Raw genomic sequence first — 19,657 nt, forward strand, 5'->3', positions numbered from 1 at the left:
GTAAAGACTGTGTTTTTAAAATTGCACCTCTCAGCACTAAAACAAGCTGTACTATCCCAAACATGTGGAGACATGAATACTTTGCCCAGAATCAAACTGCTGACTCATTTCTAGTGAATTCAATTAACACCAACCTTTATAACCAAGTCGTAAAAATACAGTAGACATCTACGGACAACCCCTTAGATAAACCATTAAACTGAATTTAAAAACTTAGACTGAGCTGAGCACTCTCACATAAACAGATTATGAGCAGCACAGACTCCAAAACAATGAAACCAAAGCCATTCAGGCCTGCTCACTCAAGCCAAGTCTTTTTTCCATGACTGTTGTGCAACATACTCTCATAAGAAAAAATGCAGTAAAATAAATAAAACACGCTGGCACATGACTGCTTCCTGTGTCTCCTCAGGGATGACGAGCACAACAACAGGGATTGTGTGTTAGAGTATGTCTGATAAGTCACCAGAAACGGACAACAACGCAGCCTTTGCCAGAGGCCGCTCATACCCGTCCACATGTGGCAGAAGGGAACAGAGTCCCAGTGTGTTGAGTTTTACAGCAGAGCAAATGTCGACCGTGTCTGATGGGTTTCGGAGAGCAGACTTCTGACGGGACGACCACAGAGAGAAGGGAGGGGTGGTGCGGAAGAAGAGCGGCAGTGTTTCGTCCCTTCAAACTCATGGTTTTGTTTAAGCTGTCAACAAAACAAACTCTGCATGCTAAAAAATAAATTACATGTCCGCTCTCTGTCCCATTCAAGGCTGCAGAAATTTGCATCTGTTCATACAGTTCTTCAAACAAAGTGTCAGTCAACAAGTGGGGAAAGAGAAAGGTGTCCCGCCCGTCGATAATGCGTGTTTGAAAAAGAGAGAGCGTGTGTGTCCAGACACCACACAGCAAATGAAACAGGCCTTGTTCCTCCCTGTATGATTAGCTGATGATTCATGCAGCAGTGACTCACACGCTGGTTGCCTGGTTGTCTTTGTGTTTAGTTTATCAGTTAGTTTTTACTGGTACTGGATCAGATTATCAGTGGGGATAAAGAGCAGAGCAGGAAGTTGCTACAACTTTTTTCTTTCTACACAAAATTATTACAATTATTCCTATGATTTCTATGAGTCTAACGTCCCAATAAAAGGTTGATCAGACTAAATAAAAGGCCACATGTGCTCCTAAAAGAGAGTGAAAGTTAAACATAAACCTAATTGTGTTTCAGGAAACTTTGTGGAGCCTGCAGGCAATAAAAGATGTTCAGATAAAAGGCTCAGCTGCATTGCCACATTACTGAACACAGCTATATTTTGCTGCACAGAGGCAGACTCCTCTGCTGTGCTGCACGTTAATTCAGCTTCTTAAATTGGTCATTCCCCTCATTCCAATCAGCACAGTTTCTCAAACCGAATCATAAAGTTTAATTCTCATTTGAATTAACAAGAAACCTCCAGAGTGTATCTCCATGTTCAATCCTGCTCCATGTTTTAACGACAGATTGTGTCCCAGCCTGCCCTCCAGTGAGGCACAGCTTTCCTTCCAGCTGCACTCAGTTACAACGAAAACTCCACAGCTAGGAACCTGACTGCTTCTATTGTTACTTTAAAACTAAACAAAACACATGTGGCGTTTATGAGAGTGTGATGAGTTTCAGTCGGCATTCAAAACTTTTTGCTAGCGCAGGAGGGAAAAAAAAGGGGATCTGAAGCCTGGAGGGTTACCAAGTTGTGGTTGTGGGACGAGCCTGACGATAGGGTGCTCTCACGCTAAACCTAAATGGACTGGCATCGCACAGAGACAAAGGAAACATGGAGAGCTCACAGATTAGTATGTGAGGGATCAAAACGGATGGAAACATTATTTTAAAAGCACACAATCAGAACAAAGGTGCATCAGGATGATTCACATGGTGCCAGGTGAGCTGTTAAACTCTGAAAATAACGCAGCGTTGACTTTCCTGTCATTGTCCAAACTCTGGCACTGAGTGTACTGTTCTCTGTGGCAAACCACACCCATCTGGCAACGGGTAAAATTAAACGTGCAAACTAGTTCCCAAATATTTTAATGTGCACTGCAAAACCTCAAAACTAAACAAGTTTATTTTTATGATATGTAGTCAAAACAATCTAATTACATTTTAAAGTCACATTTATCTGACTAGTCTGTACAAACCTCTTATTACAAGTCGTAAAAAACAAAAATATGGCCTTCATTCTTGGGAGTAAGTAAAAATATCTGTCAATGGTCAATGCAAGATATATATTTGGGGCTTTTTATGCCTTTATTGATAGAGGAGGACAGTCGATAGATTCAGAAATTGAGCATATAGCATTCGCTCAGATAACTGAGATCAGCTGATCTCACTCATCAGCTGACAGCCAGATGATTTGCTCTGAGCACACTACTGGCTCTCTCTGCAAGCTGCTCTTGCAACCCTCCTCCACCCCAGCTCCTCCTTTATTCTGCTTCTGACCTAATCAGTGTCATTCTGTTGTCACTGATGTTTGCTCTGGGTCTCGCTGCTTGTCTCCCTGTCTTAGCTTTCCTTATTGTCACTGGAAGAACAGGATCGGTGCTGATCCTGCTTAATGCTTTCAACGTAGGCTCGTGAAAGCGCAGGGGGATCCCAGAACAGCCACACCACCAAACATAGATAACAGCATAAGTGCTAATTAATAACTGCTAATAAAGAAATATTTATAGCCGCAAATTATGTTTGTTTCTTGACAAAGAGGTCCTGACTGAAACAGGGATGAGAGTGGGGGAGAGACATGCATGAAAGGAGCCAGAGGCCAGACTTGAACCTGGGCTGCCCGCATTACATGGGGTGCGGCATAACCGCTAGGCCATCTGAGCACCCCAGAACAGTTTGGGAAAATCCAAAATGACACAAAAACAGTTCTGAATGCAAAATAGTGGGATTTTGAAATGTGGAAACAAGCTGTGGTTAACTGCATTTAACTACAGGAATTCTGAGATTAAAAACGATCAAAAATAGTAATCTTTTGACAGCCCTAACATCAATATATCAGTATCAATATTGGTATCTGCTAAAATGAATTTGTAAATATCAGCAAAAATCCTTTATTGTGCATCTCTTATGTTAGATTTATGTAATTACCTCCACCAAGGAGGTTACGTGATCAGCAGTGTTTGTTTGTTAGCAACATAACTCAAAAATTTATGAACGGATTTTGATGAAATTTTCAGGAAATATCAGAAATGGCATAAGGAAGAACTGATTAGATTTTGGGAGTGATCCGGATCACCATCTGGATCCAGAATTTTTTTAAAGGATTCTTTACTATTGGGAGATAGGGCTAATGGCAGAGGTCTGCGCTCTCCAAGTGCTTTTCTAGTTTAAATATTTAAACTAGTTTGGCAGCAGAGGAGGGAACACATTTAAAAAAAACAATTTCTCTAATCATTCACCAAAGAAAATAACTCCACTGCTATACATGAGAAATTACATCAAGATGTCAAAACTTGAATTTCAAGTCCCAATCACAATCCTCATAAACAAGAGTAATAGAAGTGAGCAGAAGAACAATAGTTAATGCAGAACATCTGAGGCATTTGAGTCACAGACTGAAAGAGTTCCCATAAACTGAGTGCCCTGTTTAGATTATATGGCAGGACGGGTCCAAACATCCCACTCAATCTACGTTCATTTCAGTGTAAACTACTTTTTTGCAGATCTGGAAACTGAGCAGTTGTTACATAACTGACCAGATGGTACAGGAATGGTTAAGGTTACAGAGCACCCACTTCCACTGTTCCCAATAGGAAGGTCCTGAGGCAAAAAGACAAAAAGAGAAAGAGAGAGAGAGAGAGAGAGAGAGAAAGAGAGGAAGAGGGAGAGAGAGAAAGAGAGAGAGACTTTGTGGAGTCCCACCATCTTTGAGTGATTTACCCTGGCCATGTGCGAGTGAGTCATCAAGGGTTTGGCGGGCTCCGAGGGCTCTATGGAAACTCTAACTCTATAAACTCCACTCCAGCACAAACACACTCAATACAACAGCCTGCCAAAAACTCCTCTCAGTCGGTACCAAGTTCTGGTCTGCTAAAGTCCAAGACCGACCCTCTCATTACTTGCACACCAATAAACCAAAGCAGAGGCGGCTTCATACAGCAGCCCAGCCACATCTGCTTTCCATCACTCAGGACTCCATTTGGGGCAAAAAGAACAAATAGTCACCAGAGCAGCCGGACTCACTTGAACTGGGCGGTATAGCACCTACTGGCATTGTCTATGAGATACTCTGTTTGGAGAAAGTATTGTAAACTTTAGATCTTCTTTGAATAGACAATCACAGTTGGATCATAAACGAGCTTTGTGCCAGGGACTATGCTTAAAGTACCCTGACCTAAAACATCCCATCAATTAGACAATAAAAGATCCATAAACAAATAACCTGCCCCAGATATGGTTGCAATAACTTTACACTAAGGCTGATGAAAAGTTTGACGCTTAAATACTTTTCCATACACCGTTTTAATCACTGCAAATTTTGGTAACAAAAGTTGTACAGGAGCTGACTTGCATGTTGTGGTTATTACAAACAAGAAACAACAGGCTGATGATTGCCCAGAGCGGTGGTTTTTGGGACCCAGAAGTCAGTCTTAGGGTCCTGTCAGTGTGCCTGGAACAGAGCTCTGTGGTGGATTATTGTGCAGATCATAAGAATGTGAATGAATAAATAGCCTCAGTTATTACCTAATAACATGGGTGAGGATATTTAAGAGGAATGTTAAATTATGAAATTTATCAATCAACATAATTCCACTGATGATCAGATATCTAAAATGTCTGCATGTAAATAGTGATTGTTTCCTGTTTAAGACATTTGATGACTAAATTCTCACACCATATACATTTGAAATAATCTGAAAGGTTTAAAATGATTTGAAACAAGGGTCTACTTTATGTTTGCATGGCGAGCTATGAAGTGAATCAGTTGTTCAGCTCATCAGTACCTAATGCCACACAGACCAACGCTGTGAAGGATTTCTTATTTGTTAAGTTGTGCCTCCTGTCCTTGTGTCACTTCCTTTCATCTCTCTTTCAATTCTTTGCTTGGTGGAGCTAAGATGCATGGAAAGGGCTCAAACGGAGGAAGGAAGGACACCAAAATTCAGAAGGACGTCGAGTCCTCCAAAGTCAACCTGCAGCTTTATTCCCATATGTCATCTGCCACTCACTCCCCAAATTTCCTAATCTATCCACTGTCTTTTCAAAATAAAGGCAAAAAAATCCTGAAAGTAAAAAAAAAACACCTCAAAACTTGCCTGCATAGGACTTGTATTTTTGTTGCTTTGGTATCAATATTGTTTGTATTACTTGTATCATATCAATGCTTACAATTCTAGTGTCACAACAACACTGTGACAAAAACCCCTGCCAGATTTTTTGGGAATAATTTCATTGAGGCCATTTTCAACAAAGGAAATACTTCTTTCTTCAACTTTGAAGACAGATGAATCTGCTCCTTTTTTATTACAATTTCATATGATTGTTGTTTATCAAATATTTGGCACATGGACTCAACAAAATGAGAAATCAGAAGACAACATGGGGTCTTGGGAGTGTGTGGTGGTTTTTTTTTCTTATTTTCACTACTTAACTTCATACTTACAACCCCCCTTTGTTGTAATATTTTGAGCTCCTAAGCCTACAGTAGTTAAGCAGGTGGTGATGGCTGCACTGTGTAGCATGGGGGGGTACCTTTATATGTACAAAAATGTCAAAAGTACAACATAACAGGTATTATCCTTTAAGACTACAAAATGTGCATCGATATTAATCTGACAATGATGAAATGAAAATTCATAATAAGTTGTTTCTGACATAATAATAATAATAATAATGTTACAATAATATACATACATTTCATTTAACCATTTGTGAGGAATAAAGCATAAATACCTGTCTGTGTTGGTCTTCAAAACTAAGTAGAGAAAATGAGAGCTTCTGTTACAATATCATTTCAGAGAGCAAAATATAGAAACTGAAAGAATGGAGTGTTTTAGGGAAAACAGCCCCTAAAATAATTTGTTTCCCTTTAAGAGAGCCCCCATCTAAATTATTTATTACCCTTGAATGTGAAGTGTAAGAAAGGAGCCCTGTTTTTATACTTTCAACAAGTAATTCACCAGCATTGCTGAGCTCAAAAAGAGTGATCCTATTTGCATCAGCACTGGATGACACCCAAATCCCGGCCACTTCTTGGAGCTCTTATCTGGCCTGCCATGACTCAATGTGACAGACAATTGTCTGCTGTCACATAATACAAGCTGAGCTCATCGTAGGGGAACACAGGGTTTCCCCCCGAGGCAGCCAGGAGAACAGAAGAGAAGTGATCAAACAGCATGAGAAAAAACGGACAGCAGCACGATGAAATGTGCTTCTGCTGGTGGATGGTGGTTTGCTGCCTGTCTGAGGCCGCAGGGTGTGGGACCCGTGATGCCGAGTTTGAATTTAATCCACAAAAAAGCTAATGTGAAGGACAACCAGAGTGTTTTTAATTTGGTCGCATTTTACTCCGCATTAAAACCTGGTTGAAAGGAAGCGACAAAGAGACAAATGCTTTTTAGAAACCTATAAAGAAGGAATCCTGACAAAGAACAAATTCCATTTTTATTTAATTACCTCTATCTGATTTTCCTGATATGACAAGTCAATTTATCTATTGAGAGAAAGCTCCGTTAGTGCAGTGACTATTGGAGTTCAGGGATAAATGCTGCTTGGAGTTCAGCCCTAATGGCTGCTGGCAAAATGCTGAGCAGTCAATAATGAACGAAGCGGTCAGACTTTCACAGCCTCCACAGAAGAGAAAAAACCCTGTCAGGGTGGATATTCTCAACATTTAAACAATGATAGACCAGGAGCATATGAAGCTGGCAAGATTAATTTTTCATCCCAATAATTATGCTGACCTTACAAGCGATGTTACAGTCATTAATTTTTGAAAAAGGCTGCATAATCAGTCTTTTAGATGTTAGAGGGAAGACATGTGACATGCTTAATTTATTCTGTAGCTCCTGAATTTCTAAATCACTTTTCATCAGAGCAAATCTTTTTTATAATTGATTAATCTCTGAGGTGAGAAGAAAAAAGACATATGAGACAGTACATTAAATATCTTTGCTTGTCACCTGGTCATGCAAAAAGGCAAACTCTCATGGCCTTCATAACTGAAAAGTTATTGTCCAAACTGTCAGGAAAAGTATTCCACAAACAAAGGAGACATAAAGCACTGGTCTAGAAAAATAACATTAAAAATACAGTGCTTAAATTTAGACAGTTCTGTGATTTTTCCAGTTGTGAGTCATTATTTTGTCATGTGCATCAAACTGATTTCTTTGTCCGTGCCGCTTAAGGACACAGAGATCTTTCCATGCAGCCAGAGGTACTTTCCATGCTGCTTAAGAAAAAAAAGGTAGTGTAATGACATTCTGTTGCCACCAGACTACTGAAGAAAGCTCCCCTTTTGAAAAACAGCAAATGCATTCAAGAGGCTTGCCTGCATGATCAGAAGAGGACTGCAGGCCTGCGCTTGTCCATTTTAGGGAAAAGACTTTGAAGACGACAAACTCGACATGAGCACTTTGAAAGACTCCTCTTGTTGTCAATAACGAGACCCAGGAATAGCACAGCTGCATAATGTAATCTAAACTTTTATGTATTACGCAGCTAGAGCTTTCCTGTGGTCAAAAATAGAAACTTACTCACTCAGACTTGATATATGACTAATAAGACTTCCCATTTTAACTCACCGCAGACAGGTTGTCTAAAGCATTTGTTCAGCATGTGTGGTCTGTTTCCTTAGTGACATAAATGTCAGCGTGTACACTGCATATCTCTGTGATGACTTGAAATATATGGCGTACTGCACGGAGTAAAGGAATGCAGCTTTAAATGGAGAATCTACTTTACAGGACACTAGCACCTGATCTAATCAAAGAGAAATGTGGCTGATAGTATGAAGCATAAACAATAAACTCAGCTCTATAAAGACATACTGGTCATATCAGCTCTTTCCACAGAGAGCTAATATCCCAAAGAAAGGAAGTGTGAATGTGCTTAAAGATAAGTGCGTTTCCTGCTGTGTTCTCCAGTAGCTATAATGGCTTTGTGCAGCATGATCCATGTATTGTAAGTTTGTCCTGCTGCACCTGGACCAGCTCTGCATCCTTATGTCTACAGCAGCGTTTATTTAATCCACTTTTTGTCTTCTGTATAAAGTCTGAGAGCTCTGTGTCCCTGCTGCCACGCCCTAAACCCCACTGAGCCAACAGGTGGGGCGAGACAGCCGAGGCAATCCCTGCTTTTATGCACACAAATAAGACTTCATCACAAAGAGGGATTGGCTGTTTATTTTTCAAACCTGTACAGTTGAGTCGCATCCTTATCAGATGAACTTTGGCCATTAAGAGAGATCAAAGATGATTTTTACAGTGGAAGGGTGTGTGAGCTTTCGATTTTAAACACTTCATTATCACCGTGTTTTCTTTAACAAGTGTTACAGCCAGTGTTGTCATTGGCAATAACATACTAATGTAGTAACACTTTACCTACACTTTAAATGGAGTTTTAAATAAATAGTTTCCTTTTTGGTTAACCTTTCCACTATTTAATAGAGCAATCCTTGGATCTATTAAATGTGGGAAAAAACAAGGCACTTAACATGAGTAAAGATGGAGGTGTGTATGGGTTTTTGTGCATACATCGTGTTTGCATATTTGTGTTGCTGTTGTCTTGTGTTCTTTTGCACATCCTTTAACCTGACATGCCAGACAGACTGTTCCACATACCCAGAGTATTGGATTTATTCTACATCCATCTGGGCAACACCCCATACAGGGTATCTGAGAACATTTAAAGAACTCTCGAAGGATGACTGAACAAACATCTTGTTCACTATCAAGAGAAAAAAAACATCTTTTCACCATCGAAAAGCTTTCAGTGAGGTTCTTTGCTGTTTTCAATAAAGAATTGTTCAGTTCTCATTTTGCTGAAATAACACTAATTAGTCTGGTCATCTCTGACCAAAAGCAAGCACTCCACACTAAAGCTTTGTAAGATGGATCTGCCTGATAATGGACATAAAATCTGGCATTTCCATTGGCTTTTCAATGTTGCAGATTCACTGCATTTTGTGGCTTTAATGATCTCTTTTTTAAAATCTAAAGTGTAAGTAAACCCCTAGCCCAGAGCTAACTCTGCCCACTTGAGGAATCTGAAAAATGTACAAAAAGTAGGCAGTCTGGTTTCAAAAGGAGGGAGGGGAAAAAGACGGGGTTTTCCAGATGGAAAAGAGCAACCCATCCGGGTATTTTGCCCAAATAATGCCAGTCCCTTCCCTTTCTGGGGGAAAACATTCTTGTATCATAACAGTATGAAACAAACAAAACTATAGGTGTACATGAGGGGCAACCAGTCCCATCCTGTGACTGGAGATGTCACAAATCGACATCACATTTCTTGTGTGTTGGATCTTAACATTTGAATGTGGTTAATAAGTTAGTTAATGTGTAAAAAAGCTGTTAGCAGGCAGACAGACTACAGCTCCTGCTGTCACAGAGTGATTGCTAGCTTAAAGTCAATAAGAACACAGCAGCAGTCCAACATTTAGTCCTTTAGGCCTCTCTAGTTTTGGCCAAAAAAAACAAAGAACTCTTCTTTGACACTCTTTCCCTCTTTTGAGAATAACAAAACATGCCTTTTCATTATTATTTTTAAAATAAGGCAATTTAAAAAAAAATTGAAGCAGGAAGTGATGTTTCACTGCTCTTATCCTTGAGATGGGAAGGCGGGAGGGACAGCCACGTCCCCTAGCCATAGAAAAATGGAAAGTGACACCGAGTCCCGCAGCACTGCTGCCTTAGTATGATATTTGAGGTGGTGGATTCTCCCTCTCTGGAGTCCCATGAAGCAGGCAGTACTGGTGTGGTGGACCACGATGGTCCTGGCCGGGCTCTACCTGTTTGAGCTGCTGGCTCCAGCATCGGCATCACTGAAGCCGAGGCAGTGTAGGTGCAAGAGAGGATAGAAGCAGTGTCTAAATGGTGACATAATGTTGGTTAGAAGTGGAAACAAAGCTACAATCAGATATTTCAGTTTACAGTTTAAAAAAATGTTGAAGTGTTCACTACCTCTTTCAATTAACTTTAAGCCTTAGATTACCATTTATAGTTAGACTCAGGAAGTGCCATGGCATTTTGTTGAATTGTTGCACATCAGTACGATAACAATAATGCTTTGCATCTTATCGAAAATTATACATTTTTCCTACAGCTACAGTTCACTTTAGTCAAATGGCTTCTTTCCAAGTATATAAAGAAAGCCAAAAACAATTAAATATACACCTGTGAGCAGCTGCAAGGTTTGCATATTTGTCTTTTTAGTATGAATACATTAATTTAAAAAAGTTTTTTATTAACTTTAATTGCTAAATGATTAATTGGCTCAGTTTTTGTCTTCTGCAAATAAAGAAAAACAGACACCTTTACAGTTAGCATTCAATTTCCAACACAGCTTCCCCTCTGCTCATCTACCTGGGTGGAGTATAAAAAAGGATTTAAGGAACAAGTCTTGCCAGTGACACTGATGAGGCCGTTCTCCCACACAGGCTCAAGTTTCACAGCCAGCAGCACAGCTGGAGGTTAGACTGGGCACGAGACACCAGACAGACACTCTATTTCAGTATTAAAGACAAGATGACTAAACAAGGCCCTGCCAAACCCATGAACACTGCTCTGCTCCTTGTAGCTCTGGGGCTCATATCTACTGTTTCTGACCTGTTTTTTTTTTCCTCCATTTGTGTTACTGGCTTCAAGCTTTAGGTTTAGATTTGATTTTACAGCACCTCAATCCACCCACACCTGCTTTTGTCTAGAGTTCTGAATTATTTACAAGTCAAATAGTGCTGCAGGGAGAAAGGTTGGCATTCTGGCCCAGCAGCTTGAGGTTTTGCCTCTAGGGGGGAGAGCATGTGTTTGTTGTAAGAGTTATGCATATAAAGCTGTGTGTGTGAAGAGACGCAGTGTCATGCCTTTGAGCTAAACAGGTGTGTCCAGACAACTGAACTGCACTGACGGCTCCATCTGCTGCTGTGTTCTGTCAAACATGAGGGGGATAACCAAGGACATCAGCAAAAAAGAAGAGAAAAAAAAAAAAATCAACATATTATGAGATGGACCTGTCCAGTGTTTGTTTCCCCTCTGTTTGCTGATGTCGCCACCTGAAGCTCAGCTCAGCGGCCAGTCAGAGCAGCCCGTCAGTGTGTATTAATAAACCTGACTTCCCGTTACAGTGAGCGCTCAGTCAGCCTCATTCCAGAAGCCATGAAAAAAAAAAAAACCTCTGAGTCACCACCCCGTCGCACGGCCGAGCCAAGACTCCAAGTGCACCATGGCAACCAAAAAGCAAACAGGCTGGAGAAAGTATAGCAGATAAAGCCGGCACAGGCTGGATTGAGGAATTCTTTCCCACCACACGTGCGTCAAAAGATCTACTTCCCTTTGAAAACAATTGCGCTGACGGGGCCGTTGCTACTTTTCCTGCCAAGTGGCTGCAGAACTACAAGGAGCACTCTCACATGGGGGCTGCTGTAGAAGTGAATAAAAAAACTATATTGATGTTCTCTCAACATTAGGTTATTCGTGGCCTTTTATTCAGAGCTCACATATAAATTAACATCCTCATCTGCCTACAGAAAAAGTAAATTTACAAACCACACATTGATAAACTTTGGACAGAGACACTGCAGACACCGATATGAAGGCCGGCACCAAATACACATCTGCAGAGCACAATGAGCAGGGTTTGGGTAACCAATGATAAATCATCTGTTATAGCACTGACATTTTTCTTTATTTTTTGTAAAGAGGAACTTAATGCAATAGTTCAGCAATTTAAGTGATCTGTTATTTAGCTTCTTTTCCATAAAAGCAATTGGTTACTGGAAAAAAAATGTTCTCTTTTTCTTAGCAGCTAAAGGTAAAGGTAAATCCTTTATCTATGATTGCTAAGAAAAAGGTAGGGGGATTCCTGAAGCATTTGCAGAGATTCATTTTCTCTTCTGCTTCTAGGCAGGTAGCCGAGTACCAACTTGGAGTAGACCGATTATCGGCCAGATTGTTTTTTGATGCTGATATTTGAAATTTAGCTGATTATCAGCATTGGCATTTTATTTACCAGGTAATCAGCCTAAATTACTCAATTCAAAGATGTGCTACTTTAGCGTCACTGCAAGGTGCATCTTCACATCTAGGCCCTGTTTTCACTCTCTACAGTCTTACCTAATGCTCACCAACACTATCTGGTTAGCTTCATGTTACACAACTATCAGCCAAGCAACAGTGAGGCCTGGGTGGCACTGACACAGGGAGTGTGCAGCATCACTTCCTCTTTCCTGCTCCAACAGTGTTGCTCTGTGCCATTTCTTATGTTGACAGAGCTAGTGCTAAATTGTTTTTTTTCCCCTTACTCTTTAACATGCAGTTTTACTTTTGCTACAATAGGTTAATTTTGTTTGTCATAACAAATGCAAACCATTTCAAATATCTGTTATCAGTCGCATAAACTACTTATAATCTGTATTGATATTGGTCCTGAAAAACCAACATCTGTTGACCTTAATACCAACTGAAGGTAAACCTACAGTTGTGACAGTATTAAAGCTGTTAAAATGGTTGTGTCTAACACAGGGCTGGGCAACATGGCCTAAAATGAAATCTTAGATTTTTTTTCCACACCAAACTCTATTTACAGTTTGAACTATGTTTATCTCTGCTTAGAAAAAACTAAACTAAACATCCCTTTTTTGGGATAAATGCACACTATGTAAAATCAGTCCACCAGGGGGCTCTCAACCAAAACAATAACACAATAAGTTTGGCCGGGCTGGGCTAAGGCAAGCCACACCCAGAATGGTCCTGCTCTGTTGTAGGGCTCAAGTACACCTTGATGAAATCACAGCAGTTTGTAATAATTTGGGGACGCCTCGCAGATGTGCTTAAGTAGCAACCTCTGCACCAAACTTTGAAACACCTCAGGACAGCAGCATTGAGAGGCATTATGAGAGTGGGCAGCTAAACCAAACAGTGCTTCTTCTTCTGGTGGAACAAAACAATGCTTCGGAGGTGCAGCTATTTAACATCATCGACTCAAAATGCAGCGTCTTCAGCTCTAGACGCGCACACACACAGGTAGCTCGGTTGTGATAGAAAAGCAGCCGGCTGGGCTGCCATGCTAAGTCAAACCAAGTAGAGCCAAGCCACTTAATGTAACAGAAAAGCTCCATATGTTCAATAAAAACATCACCTCTAAATGCGCATTTACTAAACAGTTAACCAATGTTTTTTTGCCATTCAGAAATATATCTTAATGATGGAGAAATGCACTGAAAAAAGCACTTATGGGTTCATGCTGGGGGCCACAATTATAAAAATCAAGAATTTCTCTATCTTTGAAAATCTTAGGAAATATTTGAGATACTATAAGACATTGATTAAATAAATCTATAACACAGAAATGTCTAATTTTCACATTAATATAGATACTGCAGTGCAGAAATTCTGCATATAGTATCTTTAAAGTACAAACCATTAACTTCTATGTAAAGTTATTTCAGTGAAGTTCAAGATAAAAATCTCACAAAAATTAGATTTATCAATAGAATACATTTTTATGCCCAGCCATAGTCTTGTGCTGTGTGCCTCTGCCAAGTTCATTGTTACATTTTTAGCATATTAAAGAGTTGAAGGATTAATCCCTTTGTTTTTTTCTGTTATTAGACAGCAGAGTTACAGCTCATTGTTTATAAACTAGGATGTAGAACAATGGTAGAGTCAACACAGTCAAAGACAGATGTACTGTAGGCCATGTGCCATCATCTGGGCAACATAACTGGCATGTAACAAGCCACACAGAGTATTTAATTCTGGTAATGCAAAATTACTTCAAAGCTAATGCACTGAAACACAGTGATGCAACAAGTTACTTTTTAAAGGCAGTGATCCTATAAAGTAAGGAGTTACTTTAAAGAATAACATTACCCAACAAATGAGCCACATTACTGGCACATTTTCCACATTTTTGTTGAATATTTTATTCATCTTTCAGCTCACACACCCCAGAGCCACACCCGCTGAGTACACTTACACGGACATGCCTCACAGCTATGATTCAATAACAACGTCAACTCAGAGAAAAGAACACAATGGTGCTAATTGGAGCAACAGCATTCCCTGCCGTGTGTGTTCTTAAGAGTGTAGACCACTGCTTTAACACTAAAATATGTTGGAATTCACTTTAAAAAGCATGTGCTGAATGCTTCGCTGTTGCTCCTCCATTGTCTAAAAAGTCTTAAAATGAGCCCTTAAAGTCTGCCACATTTATAGACGTGTTTTATATCCAGTAGTTTTTTATTCCTATGACCATAACCCTGGCAGCTCTTTGCCAAGCAGTAAACACATTCCTCACGTGCTGCCACTCTGTACAGCTCGAGACCACAGACTTTCACCTCTGGAGCTGAGGACATTGCTATTAAAAAACACACACACTGCCAAGAAGACACATCAGGTAAGAGTTGCAATGCATTTATCATAAATGAGATGGTAATACATCTTCTGTTACGCATCATCATCTGCTGTAAAAACACAACCAAAGCCTTTGATGACAGCTATTTATTACCCTTTCAGTCCTCACACAAGCATATCTTCTGTGTCAGTTTGGCTTAATAGTCTTAGTGATTTATATCAAACTATGTGGAGTTTTCATGTCTTGAGGACTTGTTTTTACTATATTTATGTGTAGTTTTTATGTGCCTAAATACGTTTACTTTCAGTGTTAGCAGTGGTGTCATGGACATGATTGTAGCTGCAGTGGCATTATAATTTAATGCAGGGGATCAATATAGTATCTATCATCTTCCTATCAATAATAAAAGTAGATTAAATATCTTTGGGTCGAGGGAAAAATGTGGAAATCATCATGGGTTATCATCAAAATGTTTGGTCTTTCAAAGAAAAATAAATACAGAGAAAATAACAGATTATGCTACAGGTCTATCTTTAACATAGGAGCAGCAAAAGACTAATGAATCTTTATCCTCTGTCCATGTGACTGATTAAAGTTAACCAAGAGTTTTTGTCAAACGCTGCATTGACAGATATTCTGTCATTAGGGCAGTAATTCACCCTTAACAGAGCAGGCTGTGTGAATAAGGTGGAGCCTGTTTGGCTGGAGGTGTGTCATTTCCAACACCCCAGGGCTTAAAGTGACATAACCGTACTTTACAACTGACAAGTCGTACACACCTAACCACCAGGAATGCTTTTTTTTACAGCGCTAATGTCGGGTATGGCTCTATGCTCCACACTGCATTCCTGGTAGAAAATTAGGGTGTTGCACCGCCTCAGTTGTTTGAAACAAGCAGGTGTTAACTGTAGACATCCCAGCACAGATATGTGAAATTACAGCATTCAGATCCACATGCTGAGTTTTTCTGCCTTAGCTACAGTTATGATGTGGTTTAGGTACAAGGGAACATAATAAAACTTAAAATTCAGAGGTAAAAGTCTGTTAGCTTTTGAACTTTTTAAACTCAATAGACAAAAATGAACATAAGAGAGTCAGAGGAGGAATGTTAGAAGGAAGCTGCAGGGGATGATGTGCCATAGCAAGTACAGGAATATGACATGATGTAAAAAAATGTAGTCATAAATAATGTCACTTGTAATACCTTAGCTAACCTTTGTGGTAAGTTTTAGTCTCTGAGGAAACCATTTATGCAAATTACCTTTTATGTTAGGCCACAGGGTAAACACACTGGAGCTATAACAGATAATATACAGAAAATCTGACTTTAAAGTTAATACTTTAAGACATTTTTCAAGACCCTCTTTATACATTGTGAGATTCTATAGCATCGTTATTTTCTAACCTGTTACATAAACAACAGTTTTGTCCACAAACCAGTGTTAATTTTGGCAGCTATTTTCAATTTTAGTCTCAGTCATAGTCTTTAAATGAAAGCATTTTAGTTTTAGTCACATTTTAGTCATTTCTATCCTTTTTAGTTTTAGTCTAGTTTTAGTCGACAAAAACACTGTAGTCTAGTTTTAGTCCATAAAAAGTCCTCACATTTTAGTCTTCACTTTCAGTCCAAGCATTTATTCTCTTGCCTTAATCTGGTACCAAACCATGGTAGTGTGCTCTGTGCACTCTGCCAAACCCGGGGTCCCTGCTTTCAACAGCTGAGAGGCAGAAGAGATACAGATGCATTGTTTTTTGACAGATTTACCCACAGTGGAGAAATATTACGGATTTTGAATGCCCGACGAAAACTTCATGTCATTTTAGTCTAGTTTAAGTCATCTTGATGAAAACTAAACTTAGTTTCGTCAGTTTTAGTCATCACAGATCTATTTTTGTTAGTCTAGTTTTTGCCATGGAAACAAGGAAAGAAAAGGCTGTTGACAAACATTTTTAGTCGCAGTTTTAGTCCATGAAATTAACACTGCTACAAACATGCCGCTGCTTCCTCTCTTAAATCTGTGGACTCTGTGTATCATTCTGCCCTGAGATTCATAACAGGAGATCCTGACAACACTCATCACTTTGTTCTGTATAACAGAGTTGGTTGGTGTTCTCTGGCACTGAGGTGTGATAAACACATGCACCTTTTTATTTATAAATCCCTTATTGGTAGTACACCATCTTAAATATAACATAAGCTTATATGCTAAACTGGTCAACTGGACCCTACCAAACTCGCTCTACTGACTGTCTGATGCTTCATGTCCTGTGGGTTTCCCTGAGATAATTTGAGTCAGCTATTTCAAATCATATTCATGTGGTTTGTGATTGTTTCTCAGAGTAAATCTCTTTTGTGATAATAATTAGATTTGTACTTGTTTTATTTCTATAAATCTATGCAGACTCTAACCTCATTAATGTAAAAATTAAAAACAACTAAATTTAAGACCTCATACTTGTAGTCTAGACTTTTTAATACTTTTTAAAAGCCTTCCTTTAGCTAAATTGATTTATGGACCTTTAACACTGTCTAAGATCACGTGGACACCCTGTGTAATGTGAGGAAGATGCATCCATACAGCTCAGGAACTCGTCATAAGTTTCAGTGGTATCACTGCCTGGGGATTCCCCCAACAAAGAAACCACATCACAGAGATGAAATGTCATCCGTACTGTAGTGAAAAAAACATGAATCTAGTGAAAGATTCACAGACGGCTCCTCGTGGTGCTGCTGACTTTTCTTAACAGCAGCATGAGAGCTCGTTTTAAAACATACTTCCAGCAGAAAAGACACATGCTCAGAGAGATGCTCAAAATATTTACAACTTGTCTGTACTGAGTGTCTACAATCAAGTCTGCCCACAGTGTTTGCTGGACCCCTGAAAAACACAGTGAATGGGCCCTAGTTGTGTTTTATTGATAGTAACAATGCATGTGTACTGGATCATTAGCATCGGTGCTAGCATCCTGGCTAACAGTTACTTCATTTTGAGGCTGAAAAGTACGTCTAGCTACTGCTATTATTGCCACTTTTAACCCATTTTAATTCTGTTTTGAGAAAAAGGATTTAAATTTTGAAGAAGGCTTTATACCGTGGCATAAATAAATAAATAAATAAACAAATAAATGAAGAATTAAATATTGCTTTGATAAGCAACAGGTAAAAGTTAAAATATGGTTATCTCAATTTAACTAAACCATGGACCATGATTTTGCTGACCTCCATGGGCCCACCATGTGGCAGGGCCCCAGAAAGCTCTCCTCTCTACACCCTCTTAAGGGTGGCCAACAAAATGTGATGATAAACTTAAAAGGACACATGGCATTTGTTGTTTGTGAAACCATATCCAGTTTGTGAAATTACTATGGTGCCCAAGCCTCTCCCCTTAAAGCTCCACCCCCAAATGCTCCTCCTACCTGGCTTTGAGCTCCATGTGCTCCTCCCTGAGCTTGCTCAGCTCCAGCTGTAGCCGTGCTCGCTCCTTGGCCACTTGGTCCAGGGTCTTGCGTGCGTCGGCTAGCTCTGCCTCATAGGTCGCCTTGATGCCAGACAAGTCACGGGTAACCAGGGACTCAGACTCTGTGATGCGGAGTCTCAGGCCGGCATTCTCAGCCTCCAAGGAGCGCACCTTATCGATGTAAACAGCCAGACGGTCATTGAGGTTGGACAGGTCCTCTTTCTCCTGCAGCCTGGTGATACGGGCTGGGGAGACGCCGGCGGCACCTCGGCTGGTGCGTTTCTGGCTTGGGGTTTCCATGGTAATGATGGCTCAGCAAGAAGTATAGAGGGGGGTGAGTCACTGTCTGAGGGGAGGAGGGGAAGAAAGAAAGAAAGAATTAATGAAAACTAAAGTGTACAAGCTGCCTCCCTTGGAAACGCAGTACAGCAAATCATAGCTGAATCAGTGGTTAAACTTTAATGGAGTTTACGCTGAAGAAATGTTCCAGTCTTGCATAACCCTGGTTCTTGTCTGGGCAGCCTGCCTTCAGCGCTGGATCTGCTCACTGTGCTCAACGATAATTTATTCCAGAATCCATTTTTTTTTCCACAGCACATCTATAAAATTTTGAAATGTATTAAATTTCATAAGCTTGTTTTGTACTGTGTGAAACTAAAAGCAACCAACAGAGGCAGAACTTTCAAAAGGAATGACCTCTGTTTTTCTTACTTTTTCTGGATTCAAAACTCCCATTATCGTCAGAAAGTGTTAATAGTTTTCCTTCCCCTTTCCTTCTTTTCAAGGCTCCTGATAACATCTCATATTCACAGTGGCATTATCACGGTAACACACTGTCATAACATACGCCTCACTGTTCTCTCCTCCGGCTCCATTAAATTGTTGTGGGAGCAGTTTATCCACTTTATGCAGCTCGCTGTTGAGCAAACATATTTCCCACAAACACAAACTCCCACCTTCAACTCACACACGAAGCAATTAAGCGCTTTCAGCCGAGGACACCAAAATAAATAAAAACATTTCCCTCCCTCTCGGCTCTCTGGAGAGTTTTTTGGTTGAAAATGAGGCGAACCACTTAAAAAATGCTTCTCATTGCTTCCACTTCTTTTCTGTGATCTGAATTTTTCTGCACTAATCGTCTTGCCCAGCCTGCCCAGCATTGATCATACAGTGATACCAAAGTGTTGACTCATAACAGAAATGCATACTGCTGCATGCCCTGATAAGGACAGGCTTTCACTTAGAGGCTGTTTGGATTTCTGCTGGAGGTGACATGAAGGAAAGAGCATTGCACTGAAGTTTGTCTTTGATGCTGGAATTCCTTACCTTCTTTTTTAAATATCTAAAATTACAGCTTCATCTATACTTTTTGAAATCCACAAACATTTCAGGCTATAAATCTTCATAAAATTGCATTTTAGGCATTTTTCTTGCAATATCACAGAGCTGTTTAACAATAAGATTACTTAATTATAAATAAATGAATCACTTGGCTGATTTTTGTTAAATAGTGCAGCTGTGGCCAAACAGGTGTGACTTGAGAAGTGCTGTATTTCTCAGCAGCTGCACCACTTAAAACCTTTGCCACAGCCTTTTCCACCAAATGGCGGGAAAGCCTCCTCCAATTTGGTTCGGCGGTGGGCGGACGAACCAAACTTCG

General features: G+C 40.0%; 1 protein-coding gene across 3 annotated transcripts in view; it reads right to left on the reverse strand.

Annotated features, from left to right (window-relative positions):
* Positions 1-19,657, reverse strand: part of lmna (lamin A) — a 60,916-nt gene that overhangs the window by 27,397 nt on the left and 13,862 nt on the right. For all 3 annotated transcript variants that reach the window (XM_041793128.1, XM_041793127.1, XM_041793129.1), the window contains one exon: positions 17,957-18,343. In XM_041793128.1, coding sequence (XP_041649062.1) covers positions 17,957-18,297 — 341 coding nt within the window. In that variant the 5' untranslated portion in view covers positions 18,298-18,343. The remainder of the gene's footprint in view (positions 1-17,956; positions 18,344-19,657) is intronic.

This window comes from Cheilinus undulatus, linkage group 8 (assembly GCF_018320785.1).
Source record: "Cheilinus undulatus linkage group 8, ASM1832078v1, whole genome shotgun sequence".
In the NCBI taxonomy this organism is placed as follows: Eukaryota; Metazoa; Chordata; class Actinopteri; order Labriformes; family Labridae; genus Cheilinus; species Cheilinus undulatus.